The 26,613-nt window shown below is 38.0% G+C and overlaps 1 protein-coding gene across 1 annotated transcript in view; it reads right to left on the bottom strand.

Moving 5' to 3' along the window:
* Nucleotides 1-23,443, bottom strand: part of LOC121736734 — a 43,333-nt gene extending 19,890 nt beyond the window's left edge. Inside the window, exons 1-2 of the mRNA XM_042128120.1 lie at nt 23,437-23,443; nt 22,166-22,647 (exon numbers count right to left, since the gene is read on the bottom strand). Coding sequence (XP_041984054.1) covers nt 22,166-22,647; nt 23,437-23,443 — 489 coding nt within the window. The remainder of the gene's footprint in view (nt 1-22,165; nt 22,648-23,436) is intronic.
* Nucleotides 23,444-26,613: the final 3,170 nt, after the last annotated feature.

The raw sequence follows: 26,613 nt of genomic DNA, 5'->3' as shown, positions 1-26,613 counted from the left end.
CGCTTGCGCTGTGTTTCGCCGAGTGAGTTTACCGGAGGCCCAATCCCCTACCCTATTCCCTTCCCTACCCTCAACTATTCCCTTCCCTTCCCTTCCCTACCCTCCCCTATTACCCTATTCCCTCTTAAAAGGCCGGCAACACACATGCAGCTCTTCTGATGCTGCGAGTGTCCATGGGCGACGGAAGTTGCTTTCCATCAGGTGACCCGTTTGCTCGTTTGCCCCCTTATTTCATAAAAAAAAAAAGCTAGGTGACTACTCATTTAAAAATTCACCGCATCGGCGCTTCACGTTGCATTCTGAAATAGGTCATTACTCGCCACTATTCGAATTTCGCATACTATACTGAAATATGAAACTGCTTTCAGACTATGCTATCTATATAATGTAACAGTATACTGCATACAAACTTAATATTATAATTTATAAATGCAAAAGTCTGTCTGACATAAAAGTAATAGTGTTTTGTGGACATACGATACTTTTTATCCCGCAAAATGTACATGCTTTATCGATTTTTGGCGCAACGGAGTTGTGGGCGTCATCTTGTAGACACAAGACACTGAATGTATGGTGTGCCTACCTGCACTATTAAGTATATAATTGGCTATACTGTACTCAGCGAAACATGGCGGTAACGGTCATTGACTTTTTTAGTCTAGGCGCTAAATGAAAAATGCGCGCCCTGTATTTAAAAAATTTAAGAATAAAATTGACCTCTTGTAAAGACACAGATTATTACAGATTCATCGGAAAGCCTCTTGGTAACTCTTAGAATGATAATCTCCAACTTTTTATGAGTTCGAACTTCGAAGTGATATATGCTTCATATTCAGTTTACATCGAGTTATATGCAAAATACGATATCTCCCTTAGACTTTCACATCTGACAGTTCATTGTCAATCGCGGTTTATATAAAAAACTAGCTGTCCCGGCAAATGTTGTTTTGCCATCTAATGGTATTTCGCTCACTGATATTTTATTATAAAAAAATCATTGATTTCGCCCATATTATTTTATTGAAGTGACTAAATAAGTATGTCATCATGGCAACGTCCATCACTATCCCGTCGCACAAAAATGGTCGCTGTCGGTCTCGAGTTGTAATAATTTACTATTATTTATTCAACAAATGAATTTATCAATATAAAAAGTAGCCAGTAGCCGATCCTCACTCCTACTGAATATGGGAGATCGCAGACGGCATACTTTTTGTGTGATCGAGTCTGAGGCGCACATACAGTCCGCATGGCCGCGGCATGCCGTCTGAAATCTCCCTGTGCATATAAAATTAGGTAAAAATCAGTGAAGCCGTTTCGGAGGAGAACGGTAACTAACATTGTGATATGAGAATTTTATATTTATGATGACAAGTTTTTGACAGAGAGTCAATGACCGCTACTGTCTCGATTCCCCGAGTACACCTTAACTATAGTAATGTATATAATAGTTATAGTAAATCCGATATGCTATTAATTGTTATTTATAGCTTAAAGTCTGAGAGCAGCTTAACAGCTAATTAGACTGGACGGTCTCTCTGTAGCGAGCGTAGCGTGAACTTCAAAAATCATCTGAGGGCTGAGCAAGTTTTTAATTAAATATTTGAATTCATACTACAAGCCGAGATAAGGGCGCCCTCGCGGATATAGCAAGACCAACACCGTTTGATACTTGATTTATTTTATTTTTAACTATAACCAGTTCTAAGATTTTAGGAGTAAATTAATGTTTTACTATAATAAAGCTCAGTATTCTTGCATTTTTTATTGTCTGTGCGTACTAGTTACTAGCTAAAAGCCGAGCTTTGTGAGGGCTCGCGTCGTCACACCTTGAGTGACTGGTGATAACACATCTACATAATATAAAAAAACCTTGACTGATTGATGATAACATATTTACATATAAATAAAACTTAGTATGTTAAAGCATAAATCAATAGGTGTGATAGTTTTTCCGTAAAGTGTTTTACAAAATGTAAAAATTGTGGGCTATACTAGGGCTCGCTTCGCAGTATTCTATGGGTACACAGTACCTGAATGTACTTGGATAAAATATTGTATAAATTCAGACTCTATACAACGAACTTCCAGAATTTGATCATAAAGTTCAGCAGCTTATGTGTAAAAAAGTTATAAACTTGAAAATGTATCAGTAAAATAATTATAGAAGCAAAAACTTCAATATTTTATCTTTAGCTATAAGATAAATATGTTTGTATAGCCAACAGTATTTCAACCAGCCTGCCTAGCATACGCCAACGAGATACTCTACCCCCTTATTAATAAACGTTGTATAAGCTTTGAATAGTTATACAATGTTTTGTCTTCTACAATCCAATTAAAAATGTCACTTGTGTGACAGGAACAAAACACTGCATAACTATTCTAAGCTTATACAATGTTTATTAATAAGGGGGTACATGTTTTCACGATGTTTGATGGTTTGTCTCTTCATCTCAATTGACCCTAGCATGACAAACATTTTTTCTCGCGTAGATCTATAATCGAAATAACACATTTTTATAGAGTTTTGTCAAGATAATGTCGGGATTTTGACATTATGAGACGAGTAGTTTTTAATTATCTCGAGAGTGAGATATCTCGTTGGCGTATGCTAGGCAGGCTGGCCAGAGCCCAGTCTTCAATACTGGCTGCTGCTATGTCCACCGAAACTAGCGTGCGACGCAATAATTATCATGTTAAAATCTTTGTAATTCATCGCAAGTATCAAGCTGACTCCCATTGCGAGCTATTAGATCGTGAAGGCTCAAATTGCTCATCGGAGCGATGTTCCGTCGCGATCGCGCGCTGCATAAATTGGCACGGCAGCGTAACGCCCGACGTCCGCGATGTACCTGGGCGTTCAGAAATTACGCGTATTCAGGGTCCCTCGCTAATACGCGTAATTTGATAATTTCAGACGTTGGGGATAAGGTCACCGAATCTCATGCGTAATTTTTTTCGAGTTTTGTCATTTCTACTGATCACTTCAAACTCAAAGTAAACAGTTTGTTTTTATGAATATATTGATCACCTATATTGTAGTGTGTAAGATTTTTTAACACGATCTTTTTTGAAAGTAAAACGTGAGATTAGGCTGAGTCATGACTCATGTAAGGCGAATTTTACGGTATTTTACTACTGGAAGTGGGAACTGAGTCCAACAATCGTCGAAAACGTCTCACGCAATTTATGAACGCCCCCTAACGGCCTTTGCGTCGTAACCGCCGCTTTACCGACGTAATTACTTTTGATATCGCTAATTCACTAATTAGATTAACCAAGTATCAAGACGTTTAGTTGCAGTATAAGCAATTACGATTTAATTAAGAAATTAAGTTTTGACAGAGACATAATTAATTACAGGCAAGACTCGAGTTAAAAAAGGTTAGTAGTTACAGGTATTTTGTTACAGAAGATAATATTTTGTTACAGAGTTAAAGAAAGTTAAATGGGCTATCCAACACGACAATATTTTTCAGTTTGAACCAACGAATAATAAAAACTAAGGAAGAGTAAGTGTGTCGAAAAATTTGTCCACGAGTCTACAAAATGTGACCCGAATACGTGCATTCTTTATGCATGTATTCGGTACACAATTTTGTGTAAATACAGAAGTGACAATTATTAATGTCAACGGCTTTATTTCGTTTTGAGTGTATGGGCTTCGTTGCTATTGCCATATTTTAGTGTCCGAAAAAGAACCAAATTCAAAATGGTTGAAGTTTGGGAGTTACGTTCCCTCAGTTTTTATTATTCGTAGGTTTGAACCAGTATTTCCTGAGAGAAAAATGGAAAAAAAATTGGTCTTTCAGCGCTGCTACTATTACAGTAAATTCTATGTAAGGAACACGTACATACCCTAAAGTATTATCACTTAGTTTTGTTACACCCTGTAGTAAAGAAACGCAGTATACTTCTCAGTTTAAACCATAAAGTTAATATACATACGGATACCTATTAACTTTATGGTTTAAACAGAGAGTATACGCTAGCAACATTTAACTCGGAGCAAGATGTTTAAGTTTCTTGTGCAAGAATCAAGTTACACGTAAGCACTTTTACTTGGTTTGTTATGATTAAAAAACATAATGATACTAGATGGCCATGTACGTGTGATAATAAAAATACGTGTGTCACTCGAAGAATGCCGCGGTAAAGCTAAAATTCTTGAAATTAACTTTTTTTCCACTATCCACTATTTTTTCGTTGCAAAATAACGTACAGTTTTGAAAACGTAAGTCAAAATGTGCTATCAAATATTCAAAATGTACTATGAAATACTCAAAATACTTTAGAAGATCCTGTTGAAAATCCAACCGTATAATAAACCGCGGTAACCGTAAAACGTAACAATTTCGGTTGCTAATGTATATGAATGGTGACGTGCGAACCGACTAGGAGGCTGGCTGTGTGTGTGTGTTTGTGCAAGCTAATTGGAACGCGTCGTCGCCTGCGGCTACGAGGGATGGGCTGTGTCGATAATGATTAAACTTTTATTCATATTGCAATGAAGAAGAAAAAAGAATTGGATACTTAAGAAGTTGTAGCGAAACGGGTGTAAAGACCTGGAAAACTAGATTACTAAAGGAAATTCAGTAATAAAGTCTAAAACTTTAAGGTTATCTGGTAGTGGACAGCAACTGTCATAAGTGTCCGGCAGTAGAAGACAAGAATCCTAGAGTTTATCGAAAGTTAAGTAAGTACAGATTTTACCACTGGATAACTCCTAAAGTAACTGATACTCCGTAGTCGCTGGTAGTTTTTACCTCCACAGTCTACGGCAAAACTTTCACCTTTGATAAAAAATATGACGAAGATCAGGCACAGGCTCTTGTTTTAAAGTAAACATCTATATTAGGACATATAATTATTAGGGACATACAGCAGAAAATGTCTTACAATTGTAGTGTATTGATAAATAAAGATATGGCCCGCCTACTTGGGTAGGTTGTGGGGAGAGGGGTAGTGGTCGCTCGACTTTGGTCTGACGATCACTTCTTCTATCAGCTACGAGCCCGAGTGGTGGTGTCGAGTGATATAAGTACTGTGTTTTACTCTCCCTACAAGAACGTACAAATTGTACAATGTACAACAATATAGACCGACAAGGCTGTAAATGAATGTGGCGAAAATAGAAACTAATGCTGCCATCATACAAAAACTCAATTTTTGACAGTTCTCCTTTACCAGCAGCGCCCCCGCCCACGTGCATTAGCTATGTCCGCACTTTGCACTTTCATCTTCAATTTTCGTCATCAACCTTCATATTGGGGCATTCAATAATTGAATGCGTCAAAGAACGCATCGCGAATATTGTCATTTTTGAAGTTTTGGATATGGTCAGAGGGCATGCGTCGCGGGCATGCCTCACGTTCGCTGTTGACTACGCCATAACGCATGCCCTTGACGAACAGAAAAAGGCATAGTGTGGACAAAGCTAATTAAAGCCTTGTCGGTATATGTATGTACTACCCAGTGATTGAATCTTTAGAATTTTTCTAAATCCATCGACATTCCCTCGCCATCACTCGGGGAATCTTGTTTAAATATTAATTCGGAGGACAAAGGGGTCGGTCGGCGGTGGTATTGTTGCTTTTGTAACCCCTTCCCCGTAATATACGGGGGTGTGCGGGGGTGAGGGGGTACAGGTGAACCCCCTCGTACTTTTTGATTTGGCGACGGTGGTCTGTTGATACTGTTTCATATACAGGACACGGCAGGCAAGGCAGTTTATATTTTATTTAATACTAGATGACCCGCTGAACTGCGTATCACTTCTCAGTCATAGTAAAAGGAGGGGAAGTAAGTTATCTTCATATAAAGGCACCGCGCGCGGCTTGTATGTGCGCCATAGTATCATTGCGTCGCGTCGCCACGTACGGCACACAACAAAATCTCGGCCAGTTTTACTAGGCTGGTACCGCCGAGATGAAAGTGAGAGAAGTATTATTATATACAAAATGAAAGTTTGTATATAATAATACTTCTTAACGCGAGCGAAGCCCCGGGCAAAAGCTCGTATAATAATAAAATTTATGATTTTATATCAAATATTTATATTGAAGACTTTTATCATGTTATACTTACATCTATTTGCTACACCTCCAATTATTTAACAATATTAATATTACAGTTAATAAAGACGACATATTTACTGTTTTCATATTTCTTAATAAAATTATGATAGATCTATTTGTTAATTAATGGAGTATAATTCCTTATGGGGTGGAAGACATGCCCTCACTCAACAAGTTAAAATATTTAATGAATAACAAATGCTGGCGGGATTAAAGACAAACAGCCCCAAGCTACGGAACCCTTCAGACCACCTTTGATTGAGTTTTTTCTGTATACTGTAAAAGAAATCAATTACAAAATGAATCTAAAGTTATTTTAAACTTTAAGAAGAGGCGTAGAAGTAGAAGAAGAAAAAAAAGTTTATAGATTACACAAGAAGTAATATCCTTTTCTTTGAACCGAAATATATGTTTTGTTTTACCTTTGTCGTCACTATCCTAGTGGATGTTGTTGTCTTAGGCAGTTTTTGTAATAAAAGTAAAAAAAAAATATTGTGTATACAACATACTTATGCAAAAGTTCTGGAAGTAAGTTCTGAAAGTTTCAAACTTATAATATCAAAAAGCTAGTTCGATTGGATTATAATATTTTAATATTGACGTCATATTATAAGATGGTATTTAAGAGAGTTTAGTTTTGTTAATTAGTTCCTAGTTCGGTAAGTATATTGTTTTTCCGAATGTTGAGAAAATTTACATGAAGCTTAAACACAAAATACGTAATTTTTGGTATAGGTATACGCTTCCAACATAGAGGTTTATTTTGCTTTATTTTTAGGGCACGAAATAGATATAATTGCTGACGGAAAAATCGACAGAGCTACTCCTCAGGGCTGCCATAACTTTACAATTGTTATGCTTTGTTCAAACCTACGCGACCAAGCGACTGCGAAGCAGGAGCGTCTAGTTGTCAAATGGTTTTAAAAAAGAAGTCTAATTATGTACACTTCAAAACACACATGTTTTGACAACTTGACTTGACGCTCCCGCTTCGCAGTCGCCTGGTCGCGTAGGTTTGAACAAAGCATTATCCTGAAAAACTGTAAGAAGTCGCAGAATTTATGAGAATTTAATCTCAAGTATCGTAAATTTTCAAAAAGTTATAGTGTTTCAATTCAATAAGGTAAGCTTTAAAGATATTTTAAACGTTCAGGTAAATCCTGAAGAGAAAACCTCACAAACCAGGCTGATGCCTATTGCCTGGTAATCTAGGTGTAGCTCAGTTATATTTTTTACATGATGTCCTTTCCTACCATGTATTTGCAATTTCATATAAATTGTTACTATGTATTTTTAAAATACAAATACATAAGTATTTTTGTAGTAAAATTTTCCGGAAGAAAAATCGATGTCTAAAAATCTGTTTAGCGCTTTAAGCGTAAAGAGTTAACACACAGACATTCAATATGCATTAAAATTTTTACTAGATGACACACTAAAAACATCCGTTGCACTAAAAATCGTTTGTCGCGCGAGAACCGTGCATTTTTTGCGGGATAAGAAGTATCCTTTGTCCTTTTCCGGAACTTAAAATGTTTCCATACCACATTTCAGCAAAATCGTTTCAGCGGTTTGGGCGTGAAGAGGTAACGGACAGACACACTTTTACATTTTATAATATTAGCATGAATTGAAGTGATGTCAAAAATTTACCCAAGCTGTACGCAGCGGGTGAGCTTGCTACTCTTTTATTGTTTTTCATTTCCTGTAGTGTGGCAGCTCTGCGCCGGACAAACCGCTGACCGGTCGTCGGCGGTTCCCGCTTTTTATCCCTCGCCCGATATTTAATTAAGCGCCGATAGCATCTATACTCCGTTATGCTACCTGCCCCTGCCCCGGAAACTCGCAGTTCGCACCCTTTGACATTTCGATGATTCAATCCGATCCCCCGATTCAGTTGTAATCCAATGTTAATGCAGTTTCGATCTTGTCCGGATATAAAACAACAAAATATCAGCTCATATACGAATGAGCTGATATATGCTTGGAATATTGATCAATCGTATTGTTCTGGTTGGACAGTATTTTAAACATTAATTACAATGTGAACTGATCCTTAGGCTGATCACGATTAAATGTACGGTTCCTGGAGAGAACATGGCAACATCTAACAAGTGTAAAGTCTTCGACTGATTATAACGAACTACGATTTCATCGCTTTAAGCTTTTTAAGTCTAAACTACAAGTCGAGTGACAAATGTTAATTGTTAATCTAATAAATTTTATGACTAGCTTCGTGGTTTGGACCATAGACTCATCGGACAATTAAATATTTAAAATCACGGTGTCGGCGTCGTTGAGGTGGAGATATTGACGCTCTTACCCCTTGCCAACTTAATTTAATATAATAATTTAGATATTCAGTCATTAAGGCGAGACGGGTGGTTATTTTTAACCGACTTCCAAAAAGTGGAGGTTATATGTTCGGCTGTGGAGTTTTTTTTTTTTGTATGTCCAACGATTACTCCGCCGTTTGTGAACCGATTTTCGAAATGTTTGTTTTGTTGTATTAGGTTTCATAAAACAGTATAATACGTATAATACTGCAATTTAGTATATTACTAGCGGACCCGATAGACGTTGTTCAGTGTGCTATTTCTGAATCTGGTTGATTTGTGAATCACAATTCACAATGCATACAAAAAATCATTCAAATCAGTCCAGCCGTATAGGAGTTCAGTGACATACGTACGTACAGTAGGGTTGTGTTTATAAATATAAAGAAAACATAATATTATTTTGCTGATTTTACAAGCCATGGTCACACCATGAGATGTGATTTTGATCACACCATGTGATTTTTTAGACACGGGAAAGAATATGAGATAGCTTTATCCCGCTTTATTTTTTTTTAATTTATTTATTTATGAAAACTGAACGCGAATAAAAAACTTCTACGTAAATAAATTGCATACAATATTTATTTATAATTATCCTACAACAAAACATTTAAGCAGAAATATAAAACATCGACAAGAATAAAAAAGAGAGACATACAATCTAATAAATAGTGATATTTTATTAAAAGTTTTGTGACTCAATTCGCCGTTTGGTCTATAGAAGGTTTTAAATTGACAAAAGGAATGTGGGCCGGCGCGGGTCTGCCCCGCAGGCCGCCATTTTAAATTCTCAACGCCTTTATTAGGGGTGAGGATAAAATCTCTTGATTTAGCTCGGGAATTAGCCTTTATAGCGATATAAAAACTTACTGTCGATAATTTCCTAAAACACCCACTCTGTGGATACTGGATGTGTGACAAATCCACGCAGTGAAAATGTGAGTGTGTCTGTATAAAATCCACACAGTGAAATTTTGTTTGTCTGTATTTAGAATTTAAAGAACAAGGGGTATTTTTGTATGGAAGCCGTTCTCAAGCTGTTACACATCCACACATATTATATCAAATGCAAGGGCTTGGCAATTTTCCACCCATGGCTTAGAGATTTTTCGTCATAAAATAAAATGTTCAATTTTTTAAGCCCCATTAGGTATATGTCTAAAAGTGCTACATTAGTGGGTACGAAATCTCCTCCTTCTTTGTCTGCTACTTGTCGATGCTCGAATAGCAGAACCGATATTCTAATATACTCGCGAACGAAATTGTGGGTAACGTTTAGATTTTTGGTTCGATAGTTAAATAAAATAATTTTTGGGTAGTTTAACAAAATGGTATAGCTTATTTATAGAGTAGAACATGAAGAGTTGTATTCGATAATTTCGTCGAATGCAACTACAGTTTAAAACTATTTTTATAAATTTTCAGTTTAGCACATCACAAACGAGCCAAATGGCGAATAGAAAAAATCAATACGTTCAGTGTTTTAGGCATATTATCAAATATTAACTTACCAAGGCCACATAACAGAGTGACACTCGGCAGACGCCTAATTGTCCAGACCCCTGGCCATTTTTCTCTCGTTTCGGTCCAGATGGCCGAGGGGTGACTTTATTACAAAAAACTCATGTAGATTACTGTGTAACTGTTATGTAATCATCAATCGTAAGTTATATGCCTCCGTAGCCCAGTGGTTTAGAAGTCTCGCGATGGAAAAAATTTCATTCCATTTCAATTTCATAAGGGGACAAACAAGCAAACGGGTCACCAATGGAAAGCAACTATTCCGTCGCCCATGGACACTCGTAACATTAGAAACTGCAGGTGCGTTGCCGCGGGCTTTTAAGAGGCAATACGCTCTCTTCTTGAAGGTTTACAGGTCGTATTGGTCCGGAAATACTGCTGGTAACAGTTCGTTCCAGAGTTTTACAGTGTTTTTAGTTATAGTAATGAAAGCTCAAATAAAAATACTCCTGAGTAGCTGGTCTGGTTTCAATGAAACCAGACCACCGTCACCGAAACTGGTATGGGAGGTTGGGAGGCATCATACAATAATCGTTAGCTTTTTGACCTATAGGTGTACCGGCAGAAGTGGAATTTAAAAAAAATTGTGGACTTTTTGAAAAAGGCAGTATATTGTGTTAGAAACAACAGCTCTTCAATAAAGTAGTATTGTTTTTTCTTTTTAAACTAGTGCAATAGTTTATTTGCTACCTTGTTCACAAAAGTGGTGACCTAATGTAACATCTATGACGAAACCAAAAAGTATGTAATATTCATTATTAAGAAAATATATCATGTAGCCCCAACTGGCTATATTATCTACATTAAAATTATACATAATATTAAAATAGGATATTCGTATGAAATCGCAAATGTAATAAGCGATATATTTCCACGGCGGGATAAGGGGAGGCTGGGCGCACTTGAACACGCGATTTGCATCGAACGCGGCCCAGTAGTACAAGATTGGGGCCATTTCTTTTAACGTACCCACACATAGACTAGGAATACATAGAAATTCCAGACCAGATGTTAGTATTCTGTAAGTATTTTTAGTGTAATTGGTATTTGCTTGTCTTTTTGTCAATTTATTACCTCCTCACGCATAAACAACTAAACCAATAGAGATAAAATTTGTATGGACACGATTTTAAGCCCCCAGAAAGGACACAATAATATTATGTCCTTAAATTATTAGGATAGACTGTTGAATTCATTTTGAGTTGTACACCCTGGGATATCAAGCTTTACTCGAAGTTCAAGGAATGAAAAAAAAAAACATAAAAATGGACTCCCAAGCCTCGATTGATCTTCAGCTGCAAAACCCCATTTTTTCCAGTAACCCTCAACTAGTGCTTTTAAATATATACAAAATCATTTCAATTCAAGAATAAAAGAAGGCACTGGTCCAGCAAAAAAGTAAGACAATACTACGTCTTCATTCGAATACATCCAATGTAATTCTTTATTATTGTTAAGCGTGTCCCCCTCCCGAGACATCTGAGTCGGAAAATTGAAACCGCCCCACCGTGACGTACAATGTTTATCCTCGACGACGAATTAATACACTTCATCAGGATTCTGGCTTCGAGTAAGGAGTAGGATCTTGTATATTTATAAATGGCTGTAAAACGTATATTCATGATCATGGTTCTTATAGAGAAAAAAACAATTTAGTTAACTTTTATTGCTTAGAAAACCATGACAGAAACGAATAAATTTGTGGAAATGCGTCACCAGTTTGGTAACAGTTCCAGTATGTATGTGAAGAAAAAGATAGCTCACGTTGAATAGTTTTTATTCCACATACACAGTATATAGTTCAAACACAGAAGGCACAAAGAAAGTTCACGAAGATATTCAATAGCGCACAGCACAAAGAAACAGCGGAAAGAGAAAATACATAGAAAATAGAAAGTCTATTAAGCGGTTAGCGATACGGTTAGCGGCGCATGTAACAGGCGTGGCGCGGGTAGCGATTCCGACTAGACTACTGGCCGGTTCGAGTTGTACGCTCTGCGCGTACGCATATATAACAAAGGAGGAATTATTATTATTGATTACTTATAAGTTTTAGGTTTAAGTTGTTCTTAAGTTTTTATTATATTAATTATTAAGCTAGCTTTAATTTGTTTAGTAAGTAACTTTTTGTGTAGTAGGTTAGTAGCCTACAAATTATATTAAACTTTTAACGTTGTAGATGTATTATTGTCTCTTGATTGAGGTCATGGGTTCGATTCCCGTTGGATAAACATTATTACCAAATTTGGTTTGGGCATTGCAAGCAGTTCACTCAATCTATATATTTAAAACTCAAAGGTGACTGACTGGCATGGTGATCTATCAACGCACAGCCTAAACCACTGGACCGATGGTAGATGATATGACGTAGGCATCTGCTAAGAATTTTGATCAATTCTACCTCCAAGGGGCTAAAATAGGGGATGAAAGTTTGTATATAATAATACTTCTTAACGCGAGCGAAGCCGCGGGCAAAAGCTCGTATTGTATAACTTGGATGATACATATGCGTCGGATGTACAATGTACTTGGAGAAGAGGAAGAGAGCTCTCATACACATGTGACCATTGTTATTGACTCCTGAGACCTACGTAACCGGTTTCAATGAAACCTACACCGAAATCACCTGTGTGTGTTATCTAAAAAATACATAAACATTTTGTTAATTAATATTAATGTCGTTGTTCGTTGTGACCGCGTTAGGCTCAGCAATAACCGTTTAGGAGACAATGGCTCCATTTTGCTGGAAACACCGACTCATCGCACGGCTATAAAATTTTCCTTATAATTAGAGTTTGCTGCAAGTTTTTTCTTTTGATCCTCGTGGGACGGTCCGAGGCACAAGCGGTAGCGTGGCCTCTTAGTAATTTCTCAAAGACTGTCTGGAAGCTGTAAGCAGGAGCGACCGCACTCAGAAACATTTATTGATTACTCAACTTTATTTTCTAGCTCTTATTCCTTATTAGCAATATCATTTTTCAAATTGAGATTATACATTCATTAGAATGACGCAGTTTTAATTATTTTAGTTTAGTTTTCTTGATAGTGGAATCGATTTTCCGTGATCGATTTAGTAAAATCAATACAGTTCTATAGTCACCGAAATTGAGCTTCCTTTAAAAGTTTTTATCTCCTATGGTTTTAGATTTTTAATACCACGTCCTTTTAAAATTAATTCCACATAAAAAATACTAGTTGCTGCCAACAACTTCGATGCACAGACATTTGTTTTTCGCGTGTTCTTTCCCGGGTCCCAAATTAATTTAATACCATATCGGCCTGATCCAAACTAATATTATAAATGCGAAAGTGTCTTTCTATCTGTTACCTCTTCACGCCCAAACCGCTGAACCGATTTTGCTGAAATTTGGTATGGAGATACTTTGAGTCCCGGAAAAATGTATGATTCCTGCGCGATAAACGAATTTTGGCGCAACGGAGTTGCGGGCGTCATCTAGTTTTATATATATTGTTTTAGCATTTTTACCGATACTCAGCTATCCGCTTCAGCGTATGACCTACACCACAATTTAATAGATGAAGTTTTGTCAAGTGTCCGGGGTTGGCTAATAAGCATACAAATGGGGGACCTTACAAACTTCGCGCTAATCACTGTTTTCTTAAACGACAGAGCGAGATGGCTGTAGACGGAGATAGAGATAGTTGTAAAAATGGAACTTCAAGGTTTTGTTTCTTTTCGCTTAATAGGTGACCAATAGCTTACCTAAACTTTCTTACAGATGATTTATTTCTACGATGATGATATCTGTGATTGTTACCATGATAGACAAATATCAAGTTATTTTATAGCTCCATCAAGCTGATCGCATATCTGTCAGTACCGTATGCGCCGTACGCGTTGAACGCACCGTACCTACACGAAATGCAGCGCGTATGGTGCGGACGAATGTGAGGTTTCGCATTTGTGCGAAGTTTCACATAATTTCATACGGCGAATTCTAAAATGCGGCGCGTTTAGCATGTGCATGCTGGTAAATGTGCGATCACCTTTATGAACGAACGTGGAGAGGTTATCATGAACCAAAGTGACTGCTCCTCAAAACTCTTCAAAAGAAGTGGGAATAACTATCACATTTTCAAAAACTAAGCCTGCTAAGAATTGTCTCGACGAGCAAAAAAGACAAACTTTGGTATGTGGTCAGCGGGGCTAAAAAAGCAATTCCTCTCAATCAATTCAGCAAATGAATTGTCAAAACTGTCAAAGTGACAAATTTCAAATCAGTACAAAAGTACAGAAATGAATTGCAAGCAGAGTTGCATTTTGCGATTTTAGAAAAATTAATCATATTGTGATTCATATCATGATTCTTCAAAGCGACCATTTTAGCCCCGCTGTCTTTCGTTCCTATTCCATAAAAAAACATGAAATAAATTGATAAAATCGCGTTTGGAATGTCTTCTTTCTCCCCCTCATATATCAGGTACAGCACATGTGACGTTTTTAATTTCATTCCACCCTCCATCTGCGTGTCGTTATATGAATGTTTCACACCACTTTCGTCTATCACGTATTGTAGTGTAGATACGATTTCACCTATTAAGGCAGGCTGCTTACAAACGTTTTCCGTATGCGATTTCCGAATTCGTTTTCCGTATTCGGAAATCCGCATGCATGTGCCGATTCCATGCATGCGGATACAAAATACATAAACTGACTTACACTCCCTGGGAGAGCCACGCTTCGGCACGAATGGGCCGGCTCGACCGGAGAAATACCACGGGCTCACAGAAAACCGGCGTGAAACAGCGCTTGCGCTGTGTTTCTCCTAGTGAGTGAGTTTACCGGAGGCCCAATCCCCTACCCTTTTCCCTTCCCTACCCTCTCCTATTCCTTCCCTACCCTCCCCTTTTCCCTTCCCTACCCTCCCCTATTACCCTATTCCCTCTTAAAAGGCCAGCAACGCACCTGCAGCTTTTCTGATGCTGCGAGTGTCCATGGGCGACGGAAGTTGCTTTCCATCAGGTGACCCGTTTGCTCGTTTGCCCCCTTATTTCATAAAAAAACATTCACTTTTTTCGACCAACGGGACGAATCCCGCATGTACGTTTCGAGTGCAAGCCAGCACGTTCGCGCGTAAGTAAAACGTACGTGTGCGCTAGTCTCACGGAATTCCTTTATTAGGAAATCGAATACGGAAAACGTGTGTATAAGTCGAATTTAAAAATCAACACTTATAATGTAAATATGAATGTGTGACCGTCTGTCTATTCCTACCTTGCGCTTAAGCTGTTGAACTGATTCTGATAAAATGTATGTTTGAGTCCTCGGAAAGAACACCGGATAGTGTTCATCGGAAAAATACGCAATAGCAAAAACATAGGTTTAGGCTTCCAAAAATAATACAAAACCTCCCAGGCAAACCTACTTGTTTTTAACTTTTCATCACAAATTGGTAAGCATTCGTTCGTACCTTAAAATACAAGGCATGAAATGGCGATGCGTATCGACACAAAATTAAAACGTGAAGCGAATCACACTGTTCGACACTCATTTTTTATCACCAACTTTAATACATCATCTCCTTACGTCTTCTTGCGGTGCGGCCTGACCCTTACATCGACGCCTATCAAACTTGGTCAGGGCAGATTAAGGAGCGATCGAGTGTATTGAGCGGGCCGGGGGGCGGGGGCGGTCAGAAATAATATTTTCTTAGCTGAGCTGCGGCGGGAAGATAGCGGCTCCCGCGGTCAAGGTACTCTCACTGACACAAGTGACAAAAATATAAATATATTGTATGTCTTATATTATTATGTCGCTAGGAAATTTGTTCAAACGTAAATGGTTGTAGGTTTAGCATCAGTGAGTACATGAAAAATCCCTTTTTCTCTCACCGAGGTGAATAAAAAACAAGTAATATAATTATTTCTTTCAATCATTTATATGTACAATAATTATATCTAAATATAGAATTCGAATACAAAATAATTATTATAATTCGTAGCATGATACGCCGTAGCCACCTATGTAACATGCTACGCCGTAGCCATCTATGTAACATGCTACGCCGTAGCCATCTACGTAACACGCTACGCCGTAGCCATCTACGTAACACGCTACGCCGTAGCCATCTACGTAACACGCTACGCCGTAGCTATCTACGTAACACGCTACGCCGTAGCCATCTACGTAACACGCTACGCCGTAGCCATCTATGTAACATGCTACGCCGTAGCTATCTATGTAACATGCTACGCCGTAGCTATCTATGTAACATGCTACGCCGTAGTGCTTCACGTAGCATGCTACGCCGTAGTGATCTACGTAACTTGCTACGCCGTAGCGTTTCAGGTAGCATGCTACGCCGCGCCGTAGTGATCTACAAGCACATCACGTAGCCTGCTACGCCGTAGCACTCTTAGTTGCAATAGTGTATACGCGCGTCCACCAATCCATGTCTTGTCACCTAAAATATTTATACATAATCAATCGGTTTAGCCGTATCGGAGTAGTTTAGCAACGAACATCGCATTATGAGATTTTTTATAGATAATTTGTTATTTCACTTTTATAATAATACAAAAAATACTTAAAACTTAAAATTCCACTACCAAGTCCTCACGCGTGCAACCTCAGACGTGCAACGCTACTAAAGAAGTATCACTTAAAAAAGTTACCTCTTTTGGTTGTGTCTGTATCGCTCGCTATGTTTTGTTAGGGCTGACCACTTCTACGCGGACACTTACCAGGTAAGTGCTTGCCCGACTTCTTATAAAAGAGTTCGACTTTAGCCAATTCAGATTATTGCTATTGTTATTTTAAAATATTTCATCATTGTGCAAAGATGGAAAATATATACAGAGTGTTTATATTATATCAAAGTGATGTTACTTTAGGGTATGTATAATGTGCCCTTATACAAAGTTTACTGTAAAAGTAGCAGCGCTAAAAGAGTTACTTTTAATATCTATGTTTCTATAATAAAGATCATTTTTCCATGAAATTAAAAGAAAGTAACACTTTAAGCACTTGCACAGCCAACTCTATATGTATAAGGAATACACCCTGTACAGACGAGTGAAGAACTAAAGCCTCGTGGTTTGAAGAAGAAAATTCATAAAAGAAAAAAAAATTAAGGAGTACTAAAGAAAACCACAATACAAGAATGTTCGGAGACTATTCTGAATAAAGAATAATAATTCAGAAAATATATACAGAGAACCATTCCAGTTGTGTTATAATGGCCTAAGTTATAAATAAATAGACTACCATTCCTCTTCTGTCATTACCACCGAGTAAAAAAACATATTTATTCGGTTGAATTGAGAAACCTCCTTTTTGGAAGTCAGTTAAAAATAATGTACTGAGAAAGTAATTCCTACTTACAAGTTAAACATAAATTACGTTCATATTTTATATTCCATGTGCTAACACATTCATGGCACGAAGTTAGCGCCGCATAAAGGGTGCCCTCCACCTTCATATACAGCGTGATGCAAAATTACTTCCAAGCAGATATTATTCAAATTCGCGCAAACCGTACATTTTTCATGGGTAAAAACTGCAGTTATATTACGTCCTTTTCTGGTACCTAGGTACATCAGAACACGTGATATGATCGCATCTAGAAGGCGGTTAAGCATAAGAAAATAAAAGGAAATATTATATATGATAAGAGCTACGAATAATAAATAGTTTTTATTATTCGTAGAATAAGAGTCAATCATTTTTAACCCCCGTAAAAAACTGCTAACTGTGAAGGCTTGTAATTGGCTTTTTGTATAATATTCTATAATTTACCTATATAGTAAATTTAATATAGTTAGCTGTAAGCACGATAAAATAAAATAAAAATGAGGGGTGTTACAAATTTGACGTAACTGTCTGTATGTGTGTGTGTGTATGTTTTACGCCTCCATGGTCTAGTGGTATAGACCGCGGCTCTTGACTCGTTGTCGAGGTCGAGGTCGTGGGTTCGTTTCCCGCGTTGGAAACATATTATTTCCAAGTTTGATTAGGACAATGCAGGCTGATCACCTGATTGTCTGACAAGTAAGATGATCCATGCGTCGGATGGGCATGTAAAAAGTCGGTCCTGCGCCTGATCTCTCGCTATTTAGTATGGCGATTTTAGTTCCGCAAGTAACCGCTAGAGGCGCTGTAAAATTTTCCATACTAAAAATTTACAGTAGTCGGTATCGAGTATCGAAAAATACTATAGCTTTAAACTCATGGTAGAGCTACTGGTCTCAATGAAACCGGCCACCGTCACCGAAACCGGTGTGGGAGCTATTATTATTATGTTCGTGGCATTGTAGCATCCAAACGGGTGGACCGATTTTGATCTAGTTTTTTTTTTTTGTTGAAAGATGACACTACAGCGTGTTCTTATCGATAGTTCATCAGCTGAAAATTTTGATTTTGATCTACGAGTACTATTTTTTTTAAATCGAGGGTTGCTTTTTAAATTTCTTAATTTAATATTACACGTCCCAAAAAGTGTACAACTTCGCTAAAGAAGTTTTCACTTCAAAAATGGGGACACCTTGTACATCTTTACGGCGGTGTAACTCACTCTATTATAAAGAGTTCAAATTTTATTGCGTTTTCGTGCCACGGCAGAAACCGCGGCTGCACATCCAAGATTATATTACCTCACCGTGATCCTTATGTCGTGGGTACTAAGATTCAGAGTAACATACTAAAAAGTCTCTGAATTATATACTGCGGCTTCTCTCCACTTATAAAGATTCTCGAATTTATGGAGTTTTTCCTGCATATATGAAGCGTCTTACAGCGATATCGGTGACGGTAACCGGTTTCGTTAAGAGCAGCGAGGCTAAAATGGTCGCTTTGGAGAATCATAATAATTATGATTCATTTTTTTAATCGCAAAATGGTCACTCTGCTTGCAATTCATGTCTAAAAATTAATTCTAATTCGACATTCGTCACTTTTTTTTATGAAATAAGGGGCCAAACGAGCAAACGGGTCACCTGATGGAAAGCAAATTCCGTCGCCCATGGACACTCGCAGCATTAGAAGACCTGCAGTCGCATTGCCGGCCTTTTAAGGGGGAATAGGGTAATAGGGGAGGGTAGGGATGGGAAGGGAAGGGAATTATAGGGGGGGTAGGGAAGGGAATAGGGTAGGGGATTGGGCCTCCGGTAAACTCACTCATTCGGCGAAACACAGCGCAAGCGCTGTTTCACGCCGGTTTTCTATGAGAACGTGGTATTTCTCCGGTCGAGCCGCCCCATTCGTGCCAAAGCATGGCTCTCCCACGTATAAATATCAGTTTGACAGTTTTGACAATTCATTTGCTGAATTGATTGAGAGGAATTGCTAAATGTGACCATTTTAGCCCCGCAGGCCACCAACGCAGGTCGAGCTATCTATAGTTCCCAATTATAGGCTTAGCATGGTCACCACAGAAGCGGTTTCTTTCTTCGGAAGAATAGACAAAGTGACAGTTTGACAAAGGTAATCCGCTATTTTGTCACTAAAATCTGTCAGTATGTCGATTCCTTCCCGCTTCTAATGTTGTTATGCTAAGCCTGGTGTGTGCGCAGTATTTATTAACTTCTCTTACTCTCATAACCCAGTAAGACGGGTGATAGGACTGGTGAGAAACCGCGTACAAAAATGACTTTTTCAAGCTCAAACATTCTTAATTTTTGTCACACAAACAGGTCAGATGATATTTAGTTTTCATTATCCTAACTTAATTTCGAAACAACTAATTCATTAGATGAGTTAAGGTGTTACAACGAAACAGTCATACGAGTACATGGTACATAGACTGCGCAATCATTACCCTTTCTTTTTGCTACGTAGTCGGGTAAAAGCCACAGAGGGTCAGTAGTAGCATTTGCTTTATCGCAGGTTCGATCCCAATAAATCTATCAGCTGTCTACACTTTGGGAAAAGCTTAAAAGGGTTTGGGAAACCTTAGAAAATATAGGCTTTCTGATAAGAAAACTTAAAAATGGTGATTTCTGACAGAAAGTTGTCTTATTATTCATATAATATGTGCAGGCAAACCAATCAGGTATACTGTGTATAATTTTCGCCTCATCGAAACTACGATAACAGATTATCAGATACACATTTGCATCCATACTAATATTAGAAATGTGAAAGTGTGTCTGTCTGTCTGTCTAATACTTCTTCATGCCCTGTACTGATTTTGCTTAAAGTATCGAGATACTTTGAGTCCCGAGAAAGGACATGGGATACTTTTTATCCCGGAAAAATATTCGGTTCCCGCCCGATAAACGAGTTTTGGCATAACGGAGCTCAACAACTCGTATGATGTCCATCGGCAATTATTATGGTCCTTAATAATAATATTTCAAAATGTCTGTCTGTCTATACTCCACTCGGGCTAACTTGTCGCTAGCGGTCATTGCCTCCCTGTCAAAAACTTGTCATTTTCCATATAAAACCACAATAAACAATATCTGACACTTCATTGTCAATCGCGGTTTATATGGAAAATGACAAGTTTTTGACAGGGAGTCAATGACCGCTAGCGACAAGTTGGCCCGAGTGGAGTATAGTACATCTTCAAGCATAAATTACTGTTGAACAGCTTTTGATTTTAAGGAACCGCAGATGCTTTTTATGCCGAAAAATGTGCGCGACAAACAAAGTACAATGAATATCTAGATATCTGGGGTCACGGAATTGCCCCCTCCAAGTCGAGCGCGATTACATCTTTACTGCAAATATGAATACTCTCAAAGGACATTACGTGGTTCTGGGTTCTTTCAAATTCACTCGGGGCTGTTCCACAGACGTAGTGTTTCCGGTTTTGTAAATTTACGATTACCGCGGAGTGGGCCTCATTTCCGGTCACTTTTGGGTCTTCCAGCTTCCTACACATGACTGTTATAGCTGGCGTATATTACGATCTAAATATCCTACAGCCTAAAGGAAAATAACTATTTGACTTATTTGATGTTATAAACGGACTTAACTAAAAATATAACTGTCTTAATTATAATATTATTCTGATGCATTGCTTATAAATTTGGTTTAGGGGTTATGGGGTCCTGAAATAAGGCTACGCCTTGTTTAAGTTGAGTTTCGCATAAAAACTGTATTTTATATAGAATTGTCAACCTCATCTGTGCTGTAATTTTGTGGTGAGAAAGTAAACAAATTTATTATTATTTGTGTTACGATTAACCCGCGTTTTACAGTTTACGATTGCTATTCCACCATCCATGCTAACAAGTCGTTTAACATAAGAATATTTTCGGCAATCGAACCGGCAAACGGTCCCCCACAATAAATATTCCACGCGTTATAAATTCCCAACAAACTACAATTTTATTCATAACTTACTTTCCGATGTTAACCCGAGACTGTGTGATTTAAATCTGCAGTGGGGACTTGGGGGTGCGCAGGTGCGTTACTATATCCATGCTAATATTATAAATGAGAAAGTGTGTCTGTGTGTAAGCTCTTCTCGCTTGAACTGCTAATTTTGATGAAATTATGAAAAACTAAATAATATAATGATATCTATGAACGCTTCACACCACGTCAGTCAAATGACACCCGCAATTTCTTTGCGATGCCAAAATTCCTTTATCGCGCGAGAACAGTATCTTCTTTCGTGTCCTATGTCCTTTCCCGGGACTCAAAATACCTCTATACGAAATTTCAGCAAAATCGGTTTATTGGTTTGGGCGTGAAGAGGATAAAGACAGACAAATACACTTTCGCATTTATTATATTTAACAATGCCGGATTGTTGAGATAGTTTCAACATTTTTTCGCTTTTATTTATTAATTAATAGTTTCGAATTTCACCTTAATTACAAGTTAATTGTCCGTATTATACTTCTTCTACCAAAATCTACCAATAATACTTAAATTCACCCTAAAATCTAAATAAATATTTAATTACATATACTATTGATGTTCACAAAGTTTAGCTTGATTCCACGGACGTAAAAAAATTTTACGTCCGTGCTTGATTCTATTTAGAAGGTACTTATTTAAATATTTTTAAAACTTTGTGCGACATACATTTTTTAACACTTGCGACGCGATTACTTTATTATGATCATAATAATGTGCTTCTACATAGGAATATCGCCTGAGCATGATTAATAATAATCATTTTAATTTAAATTAGTGTCATATTAAGTAGGTATTTATTTCATCTGGCATAACACGTTCCATAAGTCCTAAAATATACCGTAGTGAAATAGGCTCAAAAAACCGTAAAAAATTTAAGTAGATTTACTTACCTTGTCATTACTAACAGGCGGCTGCTTCATGATGTACGGTACTCCCGGGACGCCGGCTCCGAAGAGCGACGGCATCATGGTGGGCGCGAAGATGACCTTCACCGGCTGACCTTGGCAGCTGCAGGGCTTCGGGTCCTTGTCCTCGCAGCCGCAGCAGCAGTGGCGGCAGATCTTCACTTTCTGGCAACCCTGGGTATTACGACAGCTGTCCAATTCATGGTCATCCTGTGTCTGGATCGACGTTGTTTTCATCTCTCTCTTCTCATTTGTCTCCTTGGTGTACAGTCTGGGCTTTTTATTATCTGTAGGTATCTCTAAAAGTGGCGTCCGTCGCTTAAGATCTGTTGGCGTTTCTAAAAGATAGGGTTTGTCTTTCTTGGTGTCGGAGTTGTAAGGGTGGACGAGAAGGGTTCTGGGTTTCAGAGTCTTAGCCCCGAGGGGCTTGGGTGGGGAGAAGGGATCCAATTTGAATGATTCTTTCACTCGTGGTTAAATATTTAATCACAAATGTTCTTCTTCTCCTTCTTACTTTGGCATACAACTGACTTTTTCGACCTAAACTGTCATGCTTCAAAACACTTTGCACTTTGCACTAGATTTTTTAAATTATTACAATCGTTATATTGTCCTAAATAATCATTATTCAGATTGGCAAATGAATCTAGTTTTTACTTTTGTTTTTGTTCACTACCGAACTGTCAAAATAAAAACACAAAGGTCAATGACACACCACGTGGTTGTTGGTAAACAAACAAACCCACAAACAAACACAAAAGTACCCGAAACCGATAAGTATAGGATCCTCTGCCCTCAGTGAAGTTAAGCGAGCGATTTTTAGGAATCTACTTCCCGGATTTTTAGAGTTATTGATGAAAACGCAAGAAATTTTGTCGCTGGTGAGAGAGACATGTGATCGCGTCGAGATTTTGTCCACGACTGAAGCGAAGGCACTGGATATTCTCGCGCTGGGCGTGGCCAGGGCGGGCCGCGTAGGCCACGCCCTCCGAAGTTGATTTATTCAGTACTCGGTCTAGACTTCGCAAAATGGCTGGTAGGTGTTAGTCTTCAAAATTTTTACACACTTCATATTTATGTAAGTATAGATAATCAGGGGAAGTTCGGATGCAGGGTAAGTCCTGATTGAAGTAACTGATTAATCTGATTAACCTGATTATATCTAGGTTAGAATGGACACTGTTCTTGGCATTGACAACACCACTAAAATAATTTATTTCAACAAAGAATAAACAAAGTGACTTGACAAAGGAAACCAGTCATTTTGATCCTAAAATTGGTGAGTTCTTTTCTTTCGCATTTCTTACTGTGATGCTAAGTTCCATTGGACAGGTTTCGTTCGACTGAACAGACAAATTGACAAATGTTATCTTATGCTGCGTTTCTATGCCGAGGCTTGGCAAGCGTGTAAAGAGAGTATCTGGCTTGGCTTGCGTGAACTTGTGGACGCTTGTATCCAATCCGATGTAGTGTCGGTTTTTGGACACAGATCAAAGGGCGTTTGCGCTTACGACGCGTTCACAAGTTGGCGCGCGCTTAGTAGCCGCTGTGATCTCGCGACGAACGCATGTCTAGTTCTAACTCAAAAATGAGCTGGTCGAACGAAGAGAGTTTATCGTTTTTGGAATATTACCAAACCGAAAAATGTATCTGGAACCCCAAAGATGTTATTAGCCGACACAAGTTCTGTGTCCGCCATGCTTGGATGTACGTAATACACTGACGCATTCACAAGCGTGTTTTAAACGACTTCCAAATGCCAAGCAAGATTTGTGGACGCTTGTGCATTGTGGACGCTTGCCAAGCCTCGGTAAGCGTAGAAACGTAGCATTAGATTTTCTCTAATATTCACAATGATTTCATTTTCAATGATTTCATAAGCGCTTTTCCTTTTTCCGACGTTTCGACAGCTCTCCAGCGGCTGTGATCACGGATGGACTGAGGTGACAGATGTCCAATACGATGTTATTTTTAACCGATTCAGTGCGGTGTCATTTTTGGCAATTTAACGCGCCTGGCTGCGAACAAATATTTCGTATCTCCTCTGAGGCGCCTACCGCCAGGAACTTTGATATCTCCTCTCGGGCGCCAACCGCCAGGGATTGTAATTTATCGCTGTTTCGTCTGTTTCCAATTGTTTAGTAGCGACCCAAAAGCGAACGTGAACGGAATTATAGTTCATTTCAAGTATTTAAAAGTGATTATTTACGTGTACAAACAGAAATGGAAGGTAAGTAACTTATTTTTATCAGGTGTTGTAAACCTTTGGCTATATTGATCAAATTTATTTTCGTTTTATTGTAGAACAGGATATTACATGCTAGTCATGTATAACGCCAAAAAATGTATCTACTTTTTATAGCATTAAATAAACATTGTTTAAGTGGTAGTTTTTGAATGAAATATCTGAATTTAACAAATCAAATCAAAAAGGAAATGATGTATTCTACGAATAATAAAAACTAAGAAAGAGTTACTCTTTCTTAGTTTTTATTATTCGTCAAAAAAATTGATCCGCGAGCTACAAAAAGAAACCAGAATACATGCATACTTTATGCAAAAAGAGACCCGAATACATGCATAATTTTGTGTAATTATACAAGTGACAATAATTATTGTAAACGGCTTTTTTTCGTAAATTTGAGCATTAGTGTTTCATAGCTATTGTCATATTTTAGTGTGCGAAAAGGAACCAAATTCAAAACGGTTGAAGTATAGGAGTTACGTTTCCTTAGTTTTTATTATTCGTGGATTATCCAAATACATCCATTTGAATAAAGGTTCATTTTGGCAGGGTAGTTCGCATTGAAAACTCTTTTACTCGACAGTGGAGTGAAAGCGGAGCACCCACAATTTTTTTGTGGGTAGACACTAAGACTACCATCTTACCACACTCTCGCCGGGTTAATAACACCACCAACTTTAGAAATGTTTGTTTCATACCCGTGGCGTAGGAGCGGGCTGCTAATTGATTATAAGAATAAATTATGTTGATGTGAGATTTTACTGGTGTTGGCGTTATATATTTATAAAATGTTTAGGACTCCTGAAGTGTAAGTTTTTATGCAATATCCTAAAACTAACACCGTACACGTAAATTACGTGATAAATGGACCTATTTATGCATACCAGACTCAGAGGAATCTTACGCACCCTGAAGTTTGTTTTGTTACACCTACTGTTATGCCCTGTTTTTTATGTTGGAATGAAATATCAGAAAAAGTAAAAACATTCGTGCTAACAAAATCGATGGAAACAATTAAGATTCACAAGACAAGGCTCGCTTTGTAAAAATCAACATTGAACTAACGAACCATTGTCTCCCGCCGTGCCACGCGTTTTCCTCCTACAGCCGTTCTTAAAAATTATAATACCATTTACCACTTTCTTGAAAATCCTACTTTTGGTAACATTTAAGATTTGGATACTCGTAATATGCTTTTTTTTAACGATTATAGAGATTTTATAATTGTAACCAGCTGACCCGGCAATAGTTGTTTTGCCATATTCGGTGCTATCTAGCACTCAAGCATTTATGTGCTATTTTTTCATATAACCAGGGTGCAAACGAGCAAACGGGTCACCTAATATCTATCTTCGCCCATAGACACTCGCAACATCAGAAAATCACTAAGCCGATTTTGCTGAAATTTGGTATGGAGGTACTTTAGTCCCGGGAAAGGACATAGGATACATTTTATTGAGGAAAAATGTACGGTTCACGCGTGATGAACGAATTCTGGCGCAATGAAGTAGCGGGCTTCATCTAGTTTTTTTTTATTATTATAAGACCGTATTGACATTTGACATTTGAACATATGACCCACTGCAAACTTCATACGAGTACACCGCACGGTCCTTAGACTTAGGTTGGGTTGCACCAACTAACATTAACTAAGTATAACTTTAACTTTAACTACAATGCAAAATATCAAATCTTTGGTTAAAGTTGAAAATGGACGCCATCAAGACGCCATATTTAACCATAACCATAGAGCTCGACAAGGTTTTAAATGCACGTGGCGAAAAAAGGAACTAACGCTGTCATCATACAAAAACGCCATTTTTGACAGTTCTCCTTTACCAGCAGCGCCCCCGCCCACGTTCATTTATAACCTTGTTGGACCAACTGTCATCTGTCAATTTCTCCGGTCAAAGTTAAAGTTAAAGTTAAATTTAGCCTGAACTATAACCATAACTTTAAATTTAACCACGCCTCTTGTGCAACCCAACCTATGAGTCCAGTCATTACACCCCTTCTCAATGAGCCAGTTAGCAATAACTTAAATTAACTTCGGCCCTTTCTACCCGATATCCATTTGAACCTTAAGTATGTCCTTACCCGTAAATGGAGATCCCGGGAAACCGTACATTACACCGCAAATAACAAATGTCAAATATCTATAGTCTATACATTTCCTGTAACTTAACTG

This window comes from Aricia agestis, chromosome 19, assembly GCF_905147365.1.
Source record: "Aricia agestis chromosome 19, ilAriAges1.1, whole genome shotgun sequence".
NCBI classification, from domain to species: Eukaryota; Metazoa; Arthropoda; class Insecta; order Lepidoptera; family Lycaenidae; genus Aricia; species Aricia agestis.
The sequence above is the reverse complement of the archived record's forward strand: the minus strand, read 5'-3'. Positions and strand labels throughout refer to the sequence as shown.